The sequence below is a fragment of the Pantherophis guttatus genome, chromosome 1 (genome assembly GCF_059756535.1).
Source record: "Pantherophis guttatus breed Tessera chromosome 1, ASM5975653v1, whole genome shotgun sequence".
Lineage (NCBI taxonomy): Eukaryota > Metazoa > Chordata > Lepidosauria > Squamata > Colubridae > Pantherophis > Pantherophis guttatus.
The window spans coordinates 228,821,806-228,846,408 of record NC_142063.1 but is presented as its reverse complement, the minus strand read 5'-3'; the positions used below and the strand labels follow the sequence as shown (position 1 = coordinate 228,846,408).

The window sequence follows — 24,603 nt, the reverse complement described above, 5'->3', positions numbered from 1 at the left end:
CAGCATTAGCTCTGAATTACTGAAATGTTTACTGTGTGGGGGTACCTGGATATAATTCAAAGTACACATTTTGTTCAACATTTTAAAGCATGGCTGATTTAGGGTTGGTGCATTGGGGTAATAAGCTATACTCAGCGATATTCTGCGATAATCTCTTTATAACTATAACACTGTAAGCAGCTTTTATTATTTCTGTTACTAGAAACATTGTTTCTAGTCCTTCACATGCCAGTGGGAAATCATTCACATTATATCTTGGCTTGCTGGTTTTCGTTTTTTTTTTCTTCAAACATCTTTAGCTATTCACTCTGTGCATACTAGTTAAACAATCTCAGCAATAGAGATATTCAAGTCGATTATTTACAAGAATTTGCATATTTCGTTGAGGAGCAAGCCATATTCTGAAAAAGCTCTAGTTCTCTGTAACAATGCTTGATCTTTTCATTCTGGTTCTTCTCATTCTGAGCTCTTTCTCAGTTTCTAAGCCATTATTCTTCTCCTTACAGCTTTGTGTTCCGCCCTTCTTCAGCTTTGCTTTCATATTCTTCATTCCAGTCTGACTTGCTCTGACTCCAGAGCAGACCAAACTAACAAAAAATAATAATTAAAAACTACCTATACTTATAGAGGATTTATATCTACTATCCCAAACATAGTTTTACAATGTGAACTCTAAATATCTTGTTTGTACATCTAAAATGGCAATATAGTCTGTTTTCACTGATTCACTGAAACTAATGAAACATAATACCGAATAACTATAAACATTCCTTTCCCCTCAGTTAATCAATATGCCGCTTTACAGAATTTCTTGCTAAGTTTTCTTTAGATACTGCACAAATGTAATTACAAGAATATATGTATGTAGTTAAATTTACTGGAAAAGTAATAAATTGTAACATTTACAGTTTTTCATTTTGGCCCACTTTAATTTGTATATATTTTATAACACATTGGATCCCTAAGATCAGAAACTCAAATAGCTGATTTTGGGAAAATCCTCATATTATTAATATTCAGGTACTAATTATCCTGTTAAAATAATTGTAGATTGATAAAAAGAGTATATCAGTAGCCTGATGTGATCAGTTATTAAGATTATGCGCTAATTAGAAGTGTTTAATATGCAACAAAACAGACTCCTAAACAAATGTTAATATATTGATCTAGTCTAGAAAATGCTAGTATAGATTTAAAAGTTAATTGTTAGAAAGCTACTACCTGTATAGTTTTACTCAGCTCTGAAGATGTTTGAATACTTTAAAAACAAAATATGCATATAGGAATGAGATTGGAAGCCCTACCTGGTGGTCCAGGTTCCCCAGGTGGCCCAGGTAATCCATCTTTTCCTGGAAGACCTGGCTTCCCATGAGTTTGGGAAGCTAGCATAGCAGCAGGCAACTTCAGCTGAGACACAAACTGAGTCATCCTCTCTTCATTTATTAAAAAAGCAACAAGGATAATAAAATAGCATTAAATGTCTTTTCAATACTTGGAAAAATATTTTTATCTATAACTACAATATTACAGTTTATAATTTTTCAAATTATAAGTGGTCATTAAAGTGATCATTTCTTTTTTTCACTTCTCCCTTTCTTCCTAGCCTGCTTTCTGATTTTTCCTGACCTGTGTATTTGAGTTTGGCAATATGTTACCTTTTTAATGTGTTTAATTGCCATGGGTGAAGGACCAACGAGAGAAGCTTTATTATTTATAATTTTTAGCCTTTTAAGTAGGCTATTGTTGGGTGGTGATGAAGTCTCCTTGGTCTGAAACTAACTTCATGAAGTTAGGCATGAAAGGAAATAGATAAAACTATGTAATTCCAAGGGAGTCTTGTGCACTTCTCCCATATCCCCATTCAGCTTTCTACCTCATCACTTATTTGACCTCTAAGCTTGTGTGCTTTAATAAAATGATGGGGGAAGTTGGCTAGGATATGAGAAGTGCACACAGTCTCTTTCTGCAATTAGCCTAGTCTGAACTGAAACCTATTCCTGTGTCAGATATAGATGGAACAAAACTGGGCCCTGTTATCTTTCAAAATCTTTGGTATGTGGGAATCGTGTGTGCAATAGATATGATTGCATTTTTTAATCATAACATTTGATACAAAATGATGCATGGAAGATACGTATGTTAACTAGCATCAACTCTTCCTAGAAAACAATCATGTATCTTAGTATTCTTTAATTCAAATAACAAAATTTTGTTTCATTTTGTTTATTCTGTTATTTTTTTTTTGTCTCAGTCAGCAAAGAGAAAAAAAATGCTGAGAAAAGTTACAGATTGCACAGGCTAGTTACCCCCTGCATGATATTGATTGAAGAGCAGACTGGTATCAAAGACTTGGTGAGAAAGCTGGCAATATATGTTACTTTTCCTCCACCTTATTATGTTTGTGTAGTCCAGAAACTGACACTGAATATCCCCTCTATTTCTATGTAGTTTGAACTGCCTCTGGTTTGCATAATTTCACTTTAGAAGAGGAAAGAGAAGAAAGTCATAAGTGGGCCTTCTTTTATTTGATTTTATTGCTTCACTTGACCCTGAGGATTTTGCACATCAAGAACACTCTAATGTGTTGCATTGTGCAGAGTTGCACAATATTTGGAAAACCAAGATTAAAACAGACCACCATGAGCTTAAAAATCTCAATTTTTACTGTTCGTCCAGCACTGCAAGAAAATGTTTTTCAATTAACTTTTCCCTAGATACAATTCATCATATTTTGGAGGATGTAGGATGGATATATAAAGGTGCTATAGGTTTCATTGCTATCTGCCTTCTAACAGGTGAGTATCCTTTGTGATTCCAGTACACATTCAACAAGTAGATTGTTAGTTAAAGATATTTTGAATGTCAAACCGTTATTTGTGATAGGTGACTTGGAAGGAACCTGCCTGTCTTAAGCATTTTAAATGTATTTGTATAAATGATGAAATTGTTCAGTGAAATTGTTTCAAATGTTACATATCCAATAGATCTATAATGCACGATTGGAAGCAAGTATTTACAATGAAGATGTGAATACATTTGCCATTTCCTTACCTTCAAAAACTCTAAGAACCTCCTGTCTGACATATTTTTTCATTTCCTCAAATGAAATTGAATCAGCCTGAAGAAATAAAAAAATGAAAGAGATTAAGAATAGACGGCTTGGGCTACAAAATCATCAAAACAAATAAAATTGTCTTCCTGTTTCTATTAAGAGCTCTGCAACGATAAAAGTTATAAATAGAATTCATGTAATGAAAACCTGCTAGCATCATAACCATAACCACCCATCACCATATAAGCAATACTACTGCCTAGAAATACTTGTTTCTCAATGATTCTTTCAGAGTTTTATTTCGAATTTAAAAAAAAAGAAAAGATAGCCAAATCCAAACCAATAGACTGCATGCAGACTTGAAGGCCCAGAACTCCTTCCAACTGCAATTTCTGAATATAAAAATTGGATTTTCTTCTGGTGTAGAAAACATATACAAGCTGTTGTTTAATCTTTAAAATAGGCTTAGAATAGAAACCCATTTCATTATATTTCCTCCTGTTGTGTCCTTCCCATTAAATAATGCAAATTTGCCCACTGTAGCTTTACCCTCTCCAAAATGTTAGGTGTAGCACATAGCCAATGAAAGTTGACCACTCCCTGCCCTTCACCTTACCGGTATTCCTGGAATTCCTGGAACACCTGGAGGGCCCTTTTGACCTGGAGGTCCTGAATTGCCTTTTTGCCCTGCAGATCCAGTAGGTCCTAGGGGCCCTTGGTCTCCTGGTAAGCCAGGCTTCCCCCTTTCACCTTGTGGGCCCCTGTCTCCCGGTATACCTTGATCACCCTGTTGAAACAAAAAAAAAGAATGCCATGTCAAATATTTTGCTTGAGCTTTCATTTATCTTAAATCTCTTGAAAATGAAAATATTAAAGACAATTAGAGGGGAGCAGTCCTTTGTATTTCCAGCCAAAAACATGCCTTAGAGCTTTGCAAGGTGCTTACATAGCACCTTCTGCATCTTCCTAAACATACTTTTTTCCCCTTATGATTGCACAGCCACACTATTTTGGGAAAAGAAGAGTAACCAGCTGTGTGGGCATCCCTGCATGTTTTGAGGCATATTTTTTTTTTTTGCCTTCAAATTCAAAGCACTTTACAGTCCTTCTAAATAATATTTCTTTACACTACAGAATAACATTCTGTTAAAGAACCACATAGAGAAGACCAAGGAAACTGGAACCCATGAACAAAACAACCAGAAAATCCCATAAAGTTCTACTTCCTTATGAGCTGAAATATTTTAGCACTGCAAAAGAAATAAAATATAAGAATATAGAAGGCTGAAGGACATGATGCAAAGAAAGGAAAATCCATAGGAATTTCTATTCTTCTAACTACAGATTTTTTTAAATACACCAAATGTTTAAAAGAGATCTTTCTTATTTAGTTTATCTTCTGAATTTTAGATAAAATAGGATGGGGAATAAGCAAAAAAACCCCCACAAAACTGCTTTCCTCTTTTATGCAAAGAAGTTTCTCTTGACAACGCCCCTGATGTCTTTATCATAAGGGCTGTAAAGACAGTGTTGTCTACAATCCAAAATAAAATGAAATAAGTCTTAGGTGTAATATTAATTATATAAAGTGATCCATTACTCAAATAACTATATAAACCAGCCTTCTCCAAGCCCAAATATACTAGAATTACAAAAATATCAAAAAATATCAAAAATATCCTGTAAACCAGGATATGCTTGCTGCAAATTTTGGGAGCTGAATTCCCAATCCATTTGGAGGACAATGCTTTGTTTACAGTAGTATTACTGCCTGCTTATCTGAGTGTTGGCTGTTGGAGAGAGAGACTTTTGACTTTTAGACTTTTTGTTTCCTTCTTAGCTTTTTAAACTGCCTTTTTGAATGGTGTATAAGCAGTAAGCTGAAATGAACAGGATGACACTTAATAGGAACAAATATGGGAGCAAATATATGTTGGGGAAGATCTGGTTTGGCAGTAATAAATGTGAAAAGGGTAGATCACCAGTTGTATTGCAGCTGCTAAAAATCTAATACTATTTGGGGATGCCTTAATAAGAGTATGGTGTTCAGAGCATGGGAAGTAATCGTCCCACTCTAAGTCAGACCCCACTTAAAATACTGCATTTAGTTCAGGTCACTTTGGTCACAAACTTGGAATGAATTCATTAAGACTTCTAAATAATCTGCCATTTTAATATGTTTGATTTCCACTGTATTAATATTCATTGCAAGCTATAATACTTGAGTTTATATGCATTTATATTTTACAAGTATGCATGTAAATTGCAAATAATAAATTGGATAAATAGTATGACAATTGGCAAAGTAACTTACGCGTTCTCCTTTGGGGCCTCTATCACCAGGTTTACCCATTAAACCCTACAAAAATGGAAAGTATTGCTAAAATATATATTCTTGCTGACAAAGGCCAAAAGCACAATTATATTCTGCATACATAAATAGTTTTCTTACCTGAGGACCAGGCAATCCATCTTTCCCACTTAAGCCCTAAGGAAAAAAAACCATAATGATCCTCATATTACCAAATGTATGAATTTTGCTATCTATATCTTAAGACAGAACAGAATATAAGCATAAAGCCCTCAGGATGCAAAATCTCAACTGATAAAGTGATTGAAGACAGTTGGCAGCTGCGCCAAGTCCTACTCATTCAGGTTCCAAAGGGCTCAAGGCATTCTTCAATCAAATAACCACAAAGTGGGTGTTGGACTTAGAATAGCATTTAATGCCTACAAATTATCAGTAAAACTAACTTCTAAAATAATATAAAATTACTCATTACTATATAGCTAGCTAGGTCAGAGTATGCACTTTTATTATTGCGAGATCAGTTTCCTTTACAGGTATGTTTAATTTATTTAGGAGGGTTTTCCCTCCTAAATAAATGGAAAATCCCAGCAAATTTTAGCGGTTTCATTTTGGGGACTTGCAGAGGAGGAGGAAACAATAATTTTGGTGGAGTAGCTTTGCAGGGACTTCATAATAATAATTAATTATAATTAATTAATCAGATTATGGCATAAATTGTTTATTGTGGTCCCAGGGGTTATCGACACACTGGGTCAGTGGTGGGTTTCAATTTTTTTTACTACCGGTTCTGTGGGCGTGGCTTGGTGGGTGTGGCATGGCTTGGTAGGCGTGGCTTGGTAGGCATGGCAGGGGAAGGATACTGTAAAATCTCCATTCCTTCCCCAATCCAGGGGAAGGTTACCATAAAATCCCCAATTCCTCCTGATCAGCTGGGAATTGGGAGGCAGAGAATAGATGGGGGTGGGGTCAGTCAGAATTTTTACTACCGGTTCTCCGAACTATTCAACATTTTCGCTACCGGTTCTCCAGAACTGGTCAGAACCTGTTGAAACCCACCTCTGCACTGGGTGCCATAGCAAAATATCTTGGATGGCACCTAGAAAAACTGTGCATTAACAGAATTTCCATTTGTCTGATAATGCTGATACATTATAACATCCTAGATTCTTGGGAAGAACTTGATGCATCTAAAGACCAGCACTAGTTAAAGAACTGGCAGCTGTGACTTCACATGATTGTGAACAGATAACAATAACAATCCAATAATTGGCCATTAATTAATTAGTTGGATGAAGAAAAAACGAATCACTGTCTTAGGTCATACCAGAATCCCTTTTTAATTACTCACGGGTATTCCCGATGGCCCTTCTGGCCCTGGGAAGCCAACATCTCCAACAGGCCCTCTTTCACCCTAAAGGAAAAATAAAGAGTCTTTTATATTAACTGAAAGCAATCAGAATACTAATACTATTATGGGAGTGCTGAAACCTAAGTGCTCTTACAGGTTCTCCAGGGATTCCTGGTGGCCCTGGAGTGCCATGCCTTCCCTGTGAAAATAAATACATAGAAAATCATTTAAAAAAAAATCAATTATTTAGTCTGCTCTGTAATTATAGCTGTTTTAAAGTATATTAGGTTACACTATATTACACTGATATTTCCTGAGCAATGAATTCTTCCTTAATTATAAAAGCTTTTGGTTCCATTCTTATATATACTAAAACTATACTAATTTAGGCTATTCACACTAAATTCAATGACACTTACTTCTGAACAGTAAAGCATCTTTTTCTAAAAATTATTAGAAATATCTTGAGATTGTTAAATCCTTAGGATACAAACTGACCCTCAAACACTTTTCAGATGGCATAAATTAAATGAAGCTTTAGTTATAAAAATATATCATAAAAAGAAGAGTCATGACTTAGGGGTTGCATGTTCTTCAACCCCAACATCCCAAAAGACAGACAAATCCTGAAGCAAAACTGTCACATTTCTGTTTTCTATTCCTCCACACTTAAATCAAAGCAGAGAATCAGAGCAGAAAACCCCCGGAAAGTGAATTCTTCCTATTCTTATCCTTACATGTGTATAAACTGGATGAAAATGTATAAAGACTTTGTTATCACTCTTTCAAATGATAACATCACATTAATAGATGCCCCCCCCAGCCTCTCAACAAACCAGGAGGTTGATCTATAGCCCAACCCATCTGAATGTACCCATTGCAGTAATACTATAAAATGGATTACAGATAGAACAAAGAAAAAAATAGAGATCAGATATCCATTCATTCATTCATTCATTCATTCATTCAAATCTGTTTTTTCAGATTTGTTAATTCTGAATATAGGTGTGGACTTGTTTTTTCATTGTCTTGTTATTTGTTTTAATTTCTAACATAAAATAAATAAGGAATGATTTTCCTTAAAATGTTGATTTGCTAACTACAGAAAATTTCCTCCAAAATTGAATGCTCAACACATTCTAAATATGAATGGAGATCATTTGTAAGAAGAAAAAGTTAAGGTTAGCTATCAGCAGTGCAAATTGTTTGGGTATAGTCTACTTCCAGATTCTTTTGAAGATTCATAGTAAGAAGGCAAGTAATGTAGGAGGTATTTTATAGTAAGAAATGAGCATATAAGAAAAGATTAATGATTAGGTATGACAATATTGATTCTGAACATCCAGAAGAGTATTTGGCTACAATTTCCCACAGTTTGTACACATTATTATGTAATGCGTGTCTAGCAGACTACCCTTATTCCAGTTATTGTGATTACTATTCACTTCCACAAAATGGAAACATCGTTAAGAGTATACTTACAGGTATTCCTGGAACTCCTGGAGGTCCCACTGATCCCTGGTCACCCTAAAAAAGACATACTACATTGCAGTATTTCCAAAGTATATCTCTTGAGAAAATCCAATGTCTGCTAAGAAGGCTTAATGAATTCACTCAGCATTTGAGGAAACAATTCTTCTCATACATTGCATGATCTCTTATTTATATGGGAAGCACTATCTGAAACAGCCTTCATCCTATTAAAATAAAAAAAAATCTATTTGGATTTTTCCTTTGCTTGTGTCTCCTGAAATGATCATAAACAATCACAGACATCCAGTTACTTCTGTTGAGCATTAATGATTGTCATCAGTTCTTGTTTCTGGCATAAATTCTAGAGAACAGTTTAGAGAAGGAGGCAAATTCCATATATTACTCAGGAAATGACACTTTACCTTAAATTATCAAAAAAATCTTCAAGACAATGAACTTTTTACATGCAACCTTATGTAAACTGTATGTACCCTGTTTTTCCCAAAATAAGACATCCCCTGATAATAAGCCCAATCGGGTTTTTGAGCGCATGGCAATAAGGCCAAGCGCTTATTTCAGGGATCAAAAAAATATAAGACAGGGTTTTATTTTCGGGGAAACACGGTATGTATGTCACAATTATTTTGCCATATTCAATAGGAAAACAAAGAAATGAAGTTTTCTGAGTGGTGGACTAACAGTATTGGAGGACTGGGAAAACAGGGTAGCTTATAGCCAGGGATAATGACTGTGATTGTGATAACAGTAACAACATGAGAATATTCAAAATCTTTTATCATAGGGGGACTTCCGGCGGTGACGTCATCACGAACGGGTGAGGAAATGGAGGCTCCGTCTCTGAAACCCAAATTTCCTCATTAATTGCTCTTTAGGGGTATTCCCGAACTTGAAGGGATCGGGAAACGAAAGAGGAATTCGCGAAGCCCCCTGGTGTTGCGCTGTCATCAGGGAGGTCGAGCGATCAACCTCTTAAATTGGTGGAGAAGAAGTCGGCCTTATCGGCGGACAGGAGTGATCGCGCCCGCCTAGATTGAAGCAAAAAGTGGAAGCAAATCCGAGTGACTGTCAGATAGATCACCTACAATAGAGACGGCAAACGGGACACGCGATCGAATCAGAGAAAGACAAGTGAGTTATAACAGCGGCGATACAAGAGGAGAAGGAAAAAAGGGGGAATAATTACAGCGCGGAAGAGAGAAACCCATAGAATGACTAAGCAAATATAAGAAAAGGAGAAATAGCGCTCGAAGCGGTCTGACTGCGGACCTTTACAGCTGATCAAAGGGAGCAGCCTGTGGACTTTGTGGATATAGAGACAAGCTGTTTGATCTTGGGAATTATAACTGATTCAAACCCCAAACATCAGAAACCAAATACAGAGACTGAAATACCGGACTAAGTGGTGAATTTCACAGATACAGAAGATCTGTCGGGATTTCGAACTCTGGATTTACAAATAACTTTAGATAATAAGAACTCAAGTTTAAAAAAAAAGATTTGAAAATTGAATGCAGAGATCCGATGACTGGGAGAAGAAATTAAAAAAAAAAGACTGAGACGACACAGATTGCGTTTTTCATGATTGTGAAAGAACAGACTGAGAGAGGTAAAACAAGAAGACAATAAGGACTAAAGAAAATAAAAATTAAGTGAATTATTAATTTTGAACTGTTTAATTAGTTAATAAGTTTAATATTTGAAAGAAATATGTAAGTTGACAATATTTTTATAGCTATAAATTGTATTGTGGAATTGTAGTTAGACAAGGAATTATTGTTAAAGCGAAAGACTGATTTTTATATAAAATAACAGATGAGTTGACTGTATCTCTGAGATAGACTGATTGAAAAAGGGGGTAATTGAAAAGATTGCTAATTAGAAAACTAAGAAAATTAAGGTTGACTCAGCCTTCCATCCTTTCTAAGGTAGGTGAAATGAGGACCCAGTTTGTGGGGGCAATAAGCTGACTTTGTATAAAATATACAAAAGAATGAAGGCTATTGCTTAACGCATTGTAAGCCGCCCTGAGTCTCCGGAGAAGGGCGGCATATAAATCAAATTAAAAAAAAAAAATTAAAATCTTGATTGATAAGTAAATAGATTTATACTGTGAACAAGAATTAATTGCTTAATCGGGATAACTGGCAATATAATATAATATAACTATATATAAGTTGTGTGGTGTATAAGTAGTATTTGGAGGGGAAAAGAGATATTAAGGAATAACTTAATAATTGATGTTAAGGTTGGAAAGCTTTACACGAATATTAAAAATGTCTACAACATCCACCATAACAAAGACAGGGAAAAAACCTACAACTAGTACGTTAGTAATGACTCCTTCCCCTCACAACAAAAAACAATAGATAGCATGATGGGGAAAGAAAAAGAAAAACTGGAAATGGCACCTAATGTAATACAAGATATGTTTCAAAATATCCAGGAAACACTGCTTCAAGCACAAGAAAAAATAGCTGAAAATCAGGAAGAAATGAGAACGTTCCATGCAGAGATCAGAAATGAATTAGGAGAAGTTAAGGAAGATATTAAGACCATGAAAGATAAAATTGGGGGCGTTCAAAATTCTATAGCAGAAAATGAACAGAGAATTAGGAAAACGGAAACAAAAATAGATCACGTGGAATTAAAAGTAGAAGCAATGGAACAAAAAACCCAACTAAACAAAGAAATGTCAGATTCCTTGGCCATGCTCGAAATGGAAAAGGCCTCATACTTCTTGCGTTTTCAAAATGTTCCAGAAGAAAAAAATGAGGACTTAGAAGAAAAGATGGTGGAGATTATTGCAGGAATGATACAAAAAGAGCCAGAAGAAATAAAAGGACAATTGGAAGAAACTTATCGTGTACAAACAAATTATATAAGAAGACACAGATTGGTGAGAGAAGTCCATGTTAAATTTTTTAAAAAATCAATCCGAGATGAAGCCTATAAGAAATCTAGAGAAGAAACGGTGATCTATAATGGAAAAGAAATTATAATTTTAAAACAGATACCCCGAAGAGTAAGAAATCTACAACAACAATATCAGTTTTTAACACAACTATTGATCAAATACAAGATAATGTATAGATGGCTGCCAATAGAGGGGATCTTAATTACGTGGGAAGACAAAAGATATAAAATAGATACTCTAGAAAAGGCAAGAGAATTTCATAACACACATTTTAGACTAGAAGTAGAACAGGAAAGTAAGGAGGAAACAGATAGTAAAAGTCAAGAAGAAGAACCAATAGAAACAAAGGAAGAAAAAGAAATAAGACAGAGGCAAGATTACAATTAAGGCAATCTCAATTTCTTGCCAACTTGGTGTTTAGAGAACATAATAGAGGAGCCTATTGAAATGAAGTCAGTTGAATGTAAATTATTCCTGGAATATACCCATTAAGTGTCCACTACAATAGTAATAGAACTTCTACTGTCCTGGCCACTCCTGCCAAATGCACTATAATTATATAATGTAGAGTATATAATACTCTAATAAACCAATTATCTGATTTGTTTCTCACATTCATCTCATATAGATATAGGCTTGTAGCTACAGGCAAAGTGACAATTTATGTGAATATGAGTGTCCTTTATAATACTTATCAGCTTTTCCTAATCTGATATACTGGTTTCTGAAAAGAATGCTCTGGAAGAGCAAATACCCCCATGTATAATTCAAATAGACCACAATGAAGAATCTACCAATTACAATCTCAAGATAGTCAGAGGACAGCAAGGTAGAACATGGTCACTAATGTTAGGAGAAGACACAATAGCAGCTTTCATTCTTTTCTTTTTTTCTTTTCTTTTCTTTTCTTTTCTTTTCTTTTCTTTTCTTTTCTTTTCTTTTTTTCTTTTCTTTTCTGTTTTCTTTTTTGCCAGGTAAGGAACCATTCTAAATCAAAGCTATTTAATAGCAGGTAGAAAAGAATCTAACAAGTTGCTCAATAACAATCGCAGACAATATGGAAAGATAATTTGGAAAGATTAGGAAAGCAAAGTTTATACAGGTTGAATCTTCATCTTGTAATAGATGGATAAGCGATCATATGCTTTGTCTTGGTGTGTTGTACTGTATGATCTTAGCTATGGTGGTTTAGAAACCAAGGTTTATGTTTAGTGCTTTATGAATCCAGCTCCAGCTGGTCCAGAACGCAGCAGCGCGGGTAGTGATGGGAGCAGCTTGGCGCTCCCATGTAACACCGCTCCTGCGCAAGCTGCACTGGCTCCCGGTGGTCTTCCGGGTGCGCTTCAAGGTGTTGGTTATCACCTTTAAAGCGCTCCATGGCATAGGGCCTAGCTATCTTCGAGACCGCCTGCTGCTACCGACAACCTCCCAGCGACCCGTGCGCTCCCACAGAGAGGGCCTCCTCAGGGTGCCATCAGCCAAACAATGTAGGCTGGTGACCCCCAGGGGGAGAGCCTTCTCTGTGGGGGCACCTACCCTCTGGAATCAGCTGCCCTCAGAGATAAGGAGAATCCAAGACCTCAGTGCCTTCCGCCGTGCCCTTAAAACCCACTTTTTCCAGCAAGCCGGGCTGGCTTAGGAAGAATTTTTTAAAAAATTTTAAATGTTTAATTGGTTTGTGGTTTTTTAAATTTTGGGCCAAATTTATATAGATTTTAATTGTTTTTAATATTTGTATTTCATGTTTTTAATTCTGGCTGTGCACTGCCCTGAGTCCTCAGGGAGAAGGGCGGTATATAAATTGAAAAATAAATAAATAAATAAATAAATAAAATCCAGCCAATATTTTTCATTAAAAATGGATAACTAAGCCATGACTTAATGCTATATGTAAAATCAAGTATAGTCTTTTCTTCCCCCACTCTAAATTTTATCTGAATTTACAGTACATTCCATTTGGATTCACAGGCCATAGTTGCCAGCCTGGTGCAAAGCAGGTTGCCCCAAAATAATAGCAGTTATTGTCCAAGAATCATCAGCCAATATTTTTGTTGTTGCATAGCAAGTTTTTCTTCTACCTTCAATTTATTCTGTGAAAATGCCCTAGCTAGCACAAACAGCAACATCCAATGTGCTTGGTGCTGTCATAACACTAAGGTGATATCTATTTGCTTAAAATACTCAGTTTTGCTGTAAATTTGTAATTATTTTGTTCTAAATGGAGGATTTCCTATACGATTTAAATATGTAAAGGACAATTGGAAAAGAATGATTATTGTCAGTAGGTAAATGCAATCAATTTTCCACATGTAATTTTGTGATTAAAATGCTACCTTTTCTCCTGGTAGTCCTTCTAAACCTGGTAGTCCCATTGGGCCCGCTTCACCCTTGGAAAAAAACAAAAAGACAATCATTTCTGATTTCAACACTCTAAGTAAATAAAGCAAGATGTATTTCACAAGCTGCTACTTGGCAATGACCATTTTTGCCCTGCTGAGCATTTTAATGACTTGAAACTAAAAAGTGTTTTCAGATTCAAGATTGTTTTCTGTGTGATGTCTGGCTATACAGTATTTAGGTTACACAGGGGCATAACACTTGTGTTTACATTCTCTTGCACAAGTAATGACTAATGGCCATTTTAGCGTATTTTAAAAGGATCTGAGCCTAGTACTAAATTGGTTTCCATCATCACATCTGATAAGACTTCATTCCGTTAAATTGAATTGATTTTAATTAGGTTGTTTTAAATTGTGGCCAAAAATATTTAATTATTTTTTAAACTGTTTTTAAATTTTGTATGTTCTGTTTTATTCTGGCTGTTCATCGCCCTGAGTCCTGCTGGAGAAGGGCGGTATACAAATTAAAACAAACAAATAAATAAATGAATTCCATAGTTCAACTATATGTGCATAAAGTGGTTCCTTTTATAAGTAAACCAAATGGTCAATGTTGGCTTCTAGTTCTGAAACTGGACAAAATGAATTCCACAAGTCTCCTCTCCATCTTGACATTATATTCTCCAGGGCCATTTGCTTTCTTTCCCCTACTGAGATTAACTATCCAGAGGGTTAGAAGAAGGTAAATGGAAACTGGAAATGGAAACTAATGACCAAACACATCAGGACACATTTTACAAATAAGGACTCATTTTACCCATTACATACCATGGCTCCAGTCTCCCCCTTTGGGCCCTGTAAGACAATAGGACACAGTACATCATTTATTTATGAGACTGATACCATGAGATTGATCCAATGATTTTATGGTCTTTTATCAGAATCAAGAATCTTCCACTATTGAATGAATTAGCCCATGAAATGTGATTATTTGCTTTTTCTTAGGAACCATCATTCTGAAAATGTTCTGAGTCTCGGGAAAAAATGGTATTTGAAAAATAATCTGGAGAATGCCTTTATTTTCCATTTGCTATGATACTTTTATTCCTCAATATTTGCCATGGATTATTTTGCAAGAAATAGATCATTACAGTAGATTAGTTATTCATTTTTTTATCATGTTTCTTAACCTCCCACCTCCCTCAAAGATAATTTATCATTTATCCAGAAATAATAAATGAATTCATGTTGATTCTGCTCTATAAATAAAACTCATGCATCCACTGATTGATGGATTGAGCAAGAAACCTGTATATATATCTACTATTTTTAATAATGACACTTTAACGTAACTATCATATAAAACAAAAATAGATCTTTTGCATCTTTATAAAATAAAATGTTTTCTTTGGAAATAAACAATAACCAATTTTAAAAGCTCATTTTAAAATGGAAAGAATGAGGTTGTAGAAATTTGGGCAAACAGGTTCTTCAAATGGAATCAAGATTCCAAACTTTTGATATAAATTTCTGTAGTCATTTTGCACATTGATCTAAAATTCAGGGAGGGAATCTGACAGTAATCTTGTTTTAAAAGAATTATCAGAAAAAATATCTATGAATTACTCCTCCTGGGTACTAACAAGTCTGTTTAGCAATGAACAGGCTCCATCTCCAGATAAAAATTTGTATATCATAGCTACATCTGAGAAATCATTTTTAAAATATAATTTCAGAGAAAAATTAAAATACAATTCTTTATATGTTATTGCTCTCAATAAATTATTTTAAAAGGGAAACATGTTAGGGTTAGGGTTAGTAGATATTAGTTAAATAGCCTAGCTGCACTTTGACATCACTGATAATAAACTTATATGCCTTTCCTTAGTTAAATATTGATAAAAGCCATTTTTCACTTCAAAAGCATGAGTCAAAATATTTCCCAAAGCAGTCACTCATAGTAAACAATAAGAAAACCAACTCTTGAGAATAATATTTTCTTGACAGGCCTGGCTTTTATAAAGATCCTAATATTTTTTATTCTTTGTAGAAACATCTCCACTGCTGTACTCAACTATTCTTATCAAATGCTTGCTTATGAAACATTTATTTATTTTACTGTCATCAAAAAATCTAAACTATTTTACTAAAAACGCATCTTTATTGCTATTCATCATCTGATCTATCTAAATGAAAAATTATGTGTTTATCTTTTCAATTAATTGATCTCATATATATGTAATTGGTTGGAAAACAACGTCATTAAAGAAATACTTGGAAACTGTTTGCAATCATCTCAGTATGTATCAGAAATTACATTTTCTCCTATAATTGTGTCAATTTTTTACAGGTTGATAAGAAATAAGAGGTGATTTTAGAGGGATATTTTAAAACCAGATTCTAATTTGATTTTTCATTTCATTCCTTTTTTTTTTTTTAGTGATAAAAGTCTGGAGATTTGTTAGTTAAGTTATCACAACTTCTTTTCAGAAGTCATTTTAATTTGTTACAGTTTTTATTTTTAATTGACAGCTTTTTCTGACAAAATAATACACTAAAGACTTTCTTCTCTAGAAACTCTTGGGAAATCAAAAGATGCTTAACTTCCATTATACTTTTTGATCTAGACTTATTTTTGTCAGCATTTTAGCATTTTGTTTACCACAAACACACCCTTCTCCATTTTTAGTCAAAACTCTAAAACCACTCTTTAGCTGAGGATAGACCAGAACCTGGCTCTCCCAGTGTGAATTCAACATCTTGAACACAAAACCGCACTGGACTTATACAGGCCTGCACATGCAATACCAGAATGCTGTCATGGAATCAGGACAACTGCCATCCAGTGAGGTTCATTGTGTAGGACTGCACTATTTAATAATATGCTATTTTAATGTTTAAACTCTTTTGATTTTTTTAAAAAGAAACTGAACATGAATTTTATTTCTAATTGTAAACTGCATAGACCAAGATTATGATACTCATTGGACTTGACAGGCTTACCATCTCTAACTATGCTGGTTATAATTTTATATTTTTAAACCTTTTTTTTCTTCCATGGAAAAAAGCCAAAAATCACAATGTTTTTTTAGAAATTTATAATGTCACATTGAAAAATACATCGAAAGACACCAACATGAAGTGGACTCTAGGTACTAGTGAATATTAGTATTATGCAAAATGCTATTCTTCTTCTTATCAGTCCTGTTTCTGGATATAAACAAGAAAGTGTTGTAACTTCTACAAAATTGGATGTATATTCATATATAATAAATATCAAACTATAATAATGCCATACTTACAGGAGGCCCAGGGGGACCAGCATAACTAGAACTTCCCTGCAAAGGAAAAAAGATTTCACATTAAATTAAAATTTAAGTCTTATAAAGTGACTTATAGTTAGCTTAGTGCCATTGGTCTTATTTTTTAAAATTGATCTTTTGTGGATTAAGAGACTTCTGTTTTATGTTATGGAATACTATATGTTTCAGATGTAAAAGGTGTAGATAGTTCTTAGAAGATCTGCATTGATTTTTTAAAAAATGTAAATTATTAAAACTGATTGTTTCCCCATTTTGCTATTTTTAATCAATAAAAACAGGATATACATTCAACAAACAAAAAATGTTTTCCATGCTACAAAATACCTGTAGTTTATATAAGCTGCTCATGCCACTACTTTCACTATATGACATACCCTAAAGAAAAAATAAAAATAATATATTAATTAGAAACCTTAAAACTCAGAATAAGTCCCGATGCCTTCTAAGATATCAGCACGACATATACTTTATCTGAGGCAACAATATGAAAACAGAAATTCTCCTAAACCAAAAAGCAGACTTGGGGAAATTCTGGATCTGCAAGATCAACCTGTAGGTTCCCCCTGTTCCTAGGCCACCTTCCTCCAATTGTCTGTTTTCTCCAGGGCAGAGTATGAGGGATGATAGGAGGTAGAATGACTCTGCCTTGCACTTAGATGGCCTTCCACTTGACCATGCAAAAAGCAAAGTCTTGAAGCAGTGTAAGATTGACATCTCCCCCGCCAAAGCCTTTTTTCTATGTAGTATCAGATTGGAAAATATAATCCAAATATTATCACTGAATAATATTTCTCCATTTGTTGCTGCATAGAAAAAAGGTCTCCATGAAGAATGAGAGGGGAGAACTTCCCTGCTTTGACTCCATGGATTATCTTTCTCCAGGAAAATATTGTTTCCTCTTACAGAAACAGACCATGTTAAGGCCAGGCACTTTTCTAGGAATAAAGGGACTGACAACATTTGACCTACTGAAGCTGTTAGGAAATTAATTCTAATCCCGGATTATGTTCAGTTCTTCCCTGATACAGACCTTTCCTGATGATATATTGCCCTAATTTTGGGAATCTATTCCATCAAAATCATACTATGAAATATTTTAGGACTTCAGCCACTTTTAAGAGAATTCAAATTACTTACAGGTGGTCCAGGCTTCCCAGGAGCACCCTCATTTCCCTAAACCAAAAAAAAGAATAACACTCTGAAAAGACCTGTTCCACAGAGAACAGTAAGAGCTTACAGAATATATATAGATAATATTTGCATTTAAAATGTGTAGTACAAAGTAAATAATATTTAGAATTGCTAGAGCTTTTTCACATTAAAATGTTTTTAAATGCTACCTCTTATCTCAGTGGTAATTCCAAAAGTTCTCTGCACTTCAGCTTAATGACTAAGTAATATTCTAATCTAACCATGGGGACAATTACCATGCAATTTAAAAACTGAATTCTATTCTTTTACTTGCAGTTTTTAAAATCTATTCAGAAGAAAATGACCAAATCAACATTCTTGATGTGTGTGCTGTAACTACTTCACTGTGGGACACAGAATTTGGCAGATAGATTATTAAAGTTAATAAAGTTGAGAAAAATGGAGATATTTTATTGAAGATAAAAATATTTTTCTAAATAACTGCCACCAGTTCCCTGTGACAAATTGTCTCCACAATGTAAAAAACCTTATGACAAATTGTCTCTGCAATATATAAATTCAGAATATAAAAAGAAAGTGCATTGCTCTATCTTAAAAGATGGCATTGATGGTGATTAATCTGTACTATCAAACAAATTGTTGTAGCAGAAGGCACTCATTCTCAAATAAAGAACATTAAACCACAGATGGGTTATGAGAGTGTCGAGAATACTGTTGACATTGAAGCTCTCAGAACACTTCAAAAAAGTTTTTTTTTAATGAACTCATCTATTCTTAGTACACTTAAAAGAAATTATTTAAACATGTTTAAGAAGTCGGTTTTGGGGTTTACATATTGATAAATGACCATATTTAGAGTCATAAACTTTCAGCAAAAAGATGAGATCAGAAGTGCTACAATTTCTGCTCTCAGGAACAATCAATGTTTGGGCCCATATTTATTGAGGGTCAAGTACAAAGAACTTTTGGAATTACCACTGAGATAAGAGATAGCATTTTAAAATATTTCTATGTGAAAGAAAATCTAGTTATTACTTTCTTTGTATTGTTATACAAACTATGCAAACCACAAATCTTTGAATTTCTATAAAATGAAAGATTCAATCTCAATAATGTTAAAGAGTGCACCTGGAATTCTTTATTTAACTAAGAAGAAATTAAGTAGAAACAATAAAAATGCTTTTAGAGGGGTATGTGTGTACTGTGAAGAGTAGCAGACCTTCTCGCCTTTTGTTCCTGGTGAACCAGGATGTCCAGGTCTTCCTATGGCGCCCTTTAAAATAAAAAAGTTACATAAAACAAAAGAATTTAATGTCATCACATTCAGAGTTTGAAAGCTGTGCTTTTGGAAAGTAGTCTTAAAACAAATGATTTTTGTGCAATTATTTATTTAAACATGTATTTTATTTCATCTGACATGTCAGATATAAACCAAAAACAACATTGTAGAAAAACTCATTTTTCAAGTAAACCTTTTATCTGAAGGAAAGCAAATCCTAACATTATATTAACATCATCAGCACCCGATCTAGGAGTTACAGGGCAGGGGTGAAATCCAGCAGGTTCTGACAGGTTCTGGAGAACCAGTAGCAGAAATTTTGAGTAATTTGGAGAACCAACAAATGTCACCTCTGGCTGGCCCCAGATTGAGGTCGGAATGGAAATTTTGCAATATCCTTCCCCCAGGAGAGGGGAGGGAATGGAGATTTTGCAGTATCCTTCCCCTGCCATGCCCACCAAGCCATGCCTACCAAGCCACACCACACCACGCCCACCAAGCCACGCCCACAGAACAAGTAGTAAAAATAAATGGATTTCACCACTGTCACAGGGCAACATGTTCCTCAGTATTGGTGTTATTTTTGAGAAGGTCCTATTCAGTCTATGCTATACTGTTACATTATGGGTAGAACACACACAAAAAATCCTCTCCACCTGATCTGGGGATATGTCTGATAAGCAGAAAATAGCCCTTCAAGTAATTTTTCCTAAACAAATGTGCAAATAAGTGCAAGTGTTACAGAATAAGCGAAATGTCACCCAAGGATCAGCATGTGCAAACATCCTTGCTACTACTCAGAACTTCCTGAAGTTTCCAAAGTTTCTTCAAGATGATCCTTACTGCACTTCTTAATATAACTAAAGCACACTTTATCCTTATACTTGAGGCAAAGTACTGTACTGCATCTTATTGATGCTTTATATCTTTGACATATTTTTAAAATAGAATGGCTGAAAATTGTTTTTCTGATGTCATTCCTTTTCTTTTTCCCAGCTTTGACAAATTATTTGCAATGATTCTATTTTAAAATAATGCATTTTTTAAAAAATATAACAATGCATCGATGGCATTTAGCACCAGAGAGATAGTCAAAAATAGTGGGACTTCTAATCTATGTTGGAAGTATAAACACAAAGAAGGGTGTTTATTATTTTACCAGGTATCTAAGTTAGCTTGAGGCTTTAAAAGAGGACTTTCATACTCCTTCCTTAATCAATTAACTCTTCTCAGATACAATATCCCAAAGTGACTGGGGTACTCAACGAGTTTTATATGTACAAACAACTAGTGGGTAGAGAATAATATAGAGTATTACATATACCTTTTGTAGATAATGCATTACATATATCTTAGTGTAAGATTGACAATTCTACTAAAAGAGAATTAGGGATATGACCACCATTTTATTGCAGTTACTGCAAAGCTTTCCCACATTATTTTCTCCAAAGTTATTGTATTATTTGTTTAAATTTCAATACTGTTAACATGTTTAGGAATTATTAGATGTTCTTTTTATATTACAAAATAACATGGAAATCCTTTGCCCATATCTTCTTTTGAGATGTTATTAAAATTGTTACAGCCACTCTACACTCTTAGGACTTCCTACTGATCTCCACTGAAGTACTAATCAGATCTGACCCTGCTTAGCAGGGAATCAACTAAGATATTTCCTTTTGCTGTAACCTATCAAGTACCATTATTTGCACTCAATTTAGCAAATCATCTTTTCAAGTCATATTAAGAAGAACATTGAGCGGCAGCTGTCAAGTTATTAGGCTACAATATTGCATTGGCAAATATAAAAGTAAATACTTACAGAAGATCCTGGTGGTCCTACCACACCAGGTACCCCTGGAATTCCTTGAAGGCCCTGAAATAAATCAAAATATGTGAATGGGAATATGTGAACTATGCTTGTGTGTATTTGATATTTGTTTAAATCATTGCCAAGAATCTTTACCTAAATTTATAGAAAATGCAGTTATATAGCAGTAAACATTTTCTATACACAATTAGTTCAGATAAGTCAAACGTTATGCTAATTGGTAAGAAGGTTCCTAAATACATAGGGAAAAAAAGCAAGTACTGATTCAAGTATACAATAAAACTGAATATACAATAGAAGTTAGAGAATATTGAAGTAACATTTAAAAAAAACTGGAAACAGAACATGTTTCTTGATACCATACTTTAATTCTACCTTTCTGCCTGGGAAAAGAACCCATTTCTAGTACATGTATACTCTCTCAAAATTCTCCTGTGAACCAGAAACATTTTCAGACAGGCTTAAAGTACAACCCTGCTTTGCTGATTTTGAAACTATTTCGTTCAGATACAATCTGCTGTCCTGGATGCAGGATTAATTTAGCCACTTGCCGTGCAATAGAATGTGAGAACCACTCAAGAGTGCTAGATTGCCTAAGAAGCTTATCAACTGTGCAGCAGTTTGACTCTTGCTCAGTAACCAAATAAGTCTGAGTGGCACCCTACCGATCTAATAAAAAGATTTGCACTCACTCTGGAGCCTCTTAAAAATCTAATTGCCAATTATAAACCAGCCCTTTTATTTGGATTTGCCTTCTGCTCATGGGTTCTGAAGAGTGAATTATTGTTAAGAAGTGCTTGACGTCAGGTATCTGGATTTTCTGCTATTGCTGCTTCTTTTGCTGCATTGTAAAGGAATCTTTAAAGATATTGCAAGTCACCCAAATAAATAAATAAATATAATTGCTTGCTTGTGGTGAATTTGGAATAATTCTGCCTATTTTATTGAACAGGTTTCTGATTTAGGCTTCTGCTATATTATTGGTGCTATATTATACAATGCCATATTGCTATATTATTTTTTTATTTTAATCTTTGCTAATAGACATGAGAACATAAGGCATTCATAGTTGTATACAGATGGAGCTGTATTTAAGCCTCTGCCTATTTTTTTTTAAAAAAATCAATAAATACAATGTTTCCCCAAATCAAATGTATTCTGATAAGCTATATGTCAAGGTATACATGATTAGCCCTTGTATGCAGACCCAGATTGTTGGGGGCAATATGTTGACTCTGTAAACTGCTTAGGGAGGGCTGTAAAAGAACTGTGAAGCGGTATATAAATCTAAGTGCTATTGCTATTGCTATTCAGCTACTAAGTGGAGACATGGCCAATTACACAATGTTGCAACATCCACTATCTATGGTATGTTTTCTCTTTTATAGACAGAGGAGAAACAGGTGGCAAACAGGTAGGGAAAAAAAGAGGAAGAAAAGGAAAGAAAGAAAGGGAGAGAATGAAATGAAGAGAAAGACAGGTTGATGAAATAAAGGCAGAAAAAAATGGAAAGAGATTTATGGAGAAGAAAAAAAGTAAGGGATGTTTTATTCAACTGAAAGCAAGAAATAACCTTTCATTTAAATTTCCTAATTTAAAAATATTTCTGGGGGGAAAAACTCCCTCTCATTAAAAATCCCTTTATCCCAAAGATCCTTGGCCATGTGGGAATCCATGAACCTGCAGTCATATTTTTTTAGGCAGAGGAGACTTTTTGCCTTCAGTAATATGAATAAGGAAAATCATTTTTTTGCAGGAGGTGGGGGAAGCATGAAGTAAATTCACTTAGTGAGGAATGGATGGTGGAGAAATGCTTTCTCTATCCCAAAAATATCCTGCTTTCTAGGGCTATAGTGAGAGGGTTAATAGATGTGGCAGTGACAGCAGCGAGGCTTGTTAAATCAAATGCCTGAAAGCCTAGAATGAAGACTTGGAAGATGACAAGGGTAACGCTAATAGGAAAACTTTTCTTGTTACAGCAGGAGTAGATCTTCATACCTCATCGCCTTTCTCTCCCAGAAGACCAGGAAATCCACGTTCACCTTTGCTCCCCTTGGGACAAAGAAAATAGACATTGCCTCGTTAATAAAACACATTTATTAGTTTCAAGTAATGGATGCCAAAATAGCATAGCAGAGAAGGTAACATGCTCCTTGTTCCTTAACTCTAACAACTGCATCATCAGTGATGGCTTAAACGCATATAAACATTTACATTTTGTAATCCAATGCACACTTGGAGTTGAATCCTACTAAATTCAAGAGAACTGTTTAATTTTCATTGAACTGCAGTATTGATGCCGAATGACAGAGTAAGGAGAGATCACTCTGTATATATGAATCAGCTCGTAAAAAATGTTCAAGATAATTTTGTACAGGAATTCTCCTTGGTACTTCATTGTTTCCACATTTTATGTAAAGTGCAACATTAATTAGGAAGTAAATTCAAAAAAATCATTTGTCCATGATAAATCAAGGGACCAGGCTGAGGAATCTAATCATATGAAAATGAGTCCAACAGTAAGCTAGTAGGACTACCACTAATGCAATTCAGAGGACTCGTGTAGCTCAGACATTATTTTGAAATCAGATCAAAGTGTAAAATCTGTGAACTAGCAAAGGCTATTGTCTTGCCCAGATTCCTTTTCTTATAATGTTTCCTTTATAAATTCTGCTCCTGTGCAGCCATCTCTTTAATTAAAAGTTTCTATGCCATTTCCAGAAGACCTGACCAACTAGGACTGGTCACTTATTCTGAGGGGGACAGTGCAGGAATGCACATGGTCCTTTAATCTGCCAAAATGTTGATTATTTCTGGTGATAACAATGTATTTACAACTTAAAAAAGCAACAACCTTGCATGTATAATTAAATAAAACCCACAAATTATCAACTTCATTTTAAAAAGCTCACATGAGGAACTCACCTTTGACCCTTCTCTTCCTGGGATTCCTGGGGGACCTCTTGGACCAGGATCTCCCTTAATGGCACAAAGACAATAGTAGAGGGATTTTTTTTAAAAAAAAAAGTAGCCTTGGGGAATGTATTCACACAGGACATAATACTGGATATACTTCCTGACTTCAATATCTTGCCTATGATAAGTCTGCAATATTGCATTTTCTCCTCTGAGAAAAATATTCTGATCAAAATATCAAAAGCCTTGGTGACTACCTTCTAATATAAATCTTGATAATGTGAAACAGAGCTTAAGGGAGTGTTGCCTTATTTTGGATTTTTGTTTATGAAGTGATAAATAGAAGAATATTTCAGGGTATGTAGATTTAATAGCTGTTAAACTGATGAAAGGTTGTAAGCGGAGGCAACTGTAAGCTGATGCAATGGGAATGAGGCAACAGTGTTACTGCCACTTTAAGAAGCTGGGTAAAAAGCTGTATATATAAGGGAAGCCATTAGAAGGCGTCTCTCTTCTCCTCATGTTCTCTCTTGTTGTGTAACTCATTGCTCTCCTTGTGTCAGTAGCTGTATAAGGTATTTACCACGTATAAGTCTGTATATATTTAGCTGTAGATAAAACCACTGTTAATTATCTAAAGGCTC

General features: G+C 34.6%; 1 protein-coding gene across 5 annotated transcripts in view; it reads right to left on the bottom strand.

Annotated features, from left to right (window-relative positions):
* The window catches only part of COL19A1 (collagen type XIX alpha 1 chain), a 174,669-nt gene that overhangs the window by 11,058 nt on the left and 139,008 nt on the right, over positions 1-24,603 (bottom strand). For 3 of the 5 annotated variants that reach the window (XM_034431974.2, XM_087882485.1, XM_087882486.1), the window contains 17 exons: positions 23,969-24,022; positions 23,042-23,095; positions 21,035-21,088; positions 19,153-19,206; positions 17,919-17,954; positions 17,106-17,156; positions 16,761-16,796; positions 14,287-14,313; positions 13,453-13,506; positions 8,194-8,238; positions 6,866-6,910; positions 6,712-6,774; positions 5,505-5,540; positions 5,367-5,411; positions 3,669-3,839; positions 3,052-3,118; positions 1,305-1,433 (listed from right to left, as the gene is read on the bottom strand). In XM_034431974.2, the coding sequence (XP_034287865.2) occupies positions 1,305-1,433; positions 3,052-3,118; positions 3,669-3,839; positions 5,367-5,411; positions 5,505-5,540; positions 6,712-6,774; positions 6,866-6,910; positions 8,194-8,238; positions 13,453-13,506; positions 14,287-14,313; positions 16,761-16,796; positions 17,106-17,156; positions 17,919-17,954; positions 19,153-19,206; positions 21,035-21,088; positions 23,042-23,095; positions 23,969-24,022 (1,021 nt within the window). Of the gene's footprint in view, positions 1-273; positions 588-1,304; positions 1,434-3,051; positions 3,119-3,668; positions 3,840-5,366; positions 5,412-5,504; positions 5,541-6,711; positions 6,775-6,865; positions 6,911-8,193; positions 8,239-13,452; positions 13,507-14,286; positions 14,314-16,760; positions 16,797-17,105; positions 17,157-17,918; positions 17,955-19,152; positions 19,207-21,034; positions 21,089-23,041; positions 23,096-23,968; positions 24,023-24,603 lie in introns of those variants that run through there. The other 2 variants (XM_087882488.1, XM_087882487.1) reach the window with 2 other exon arrangements.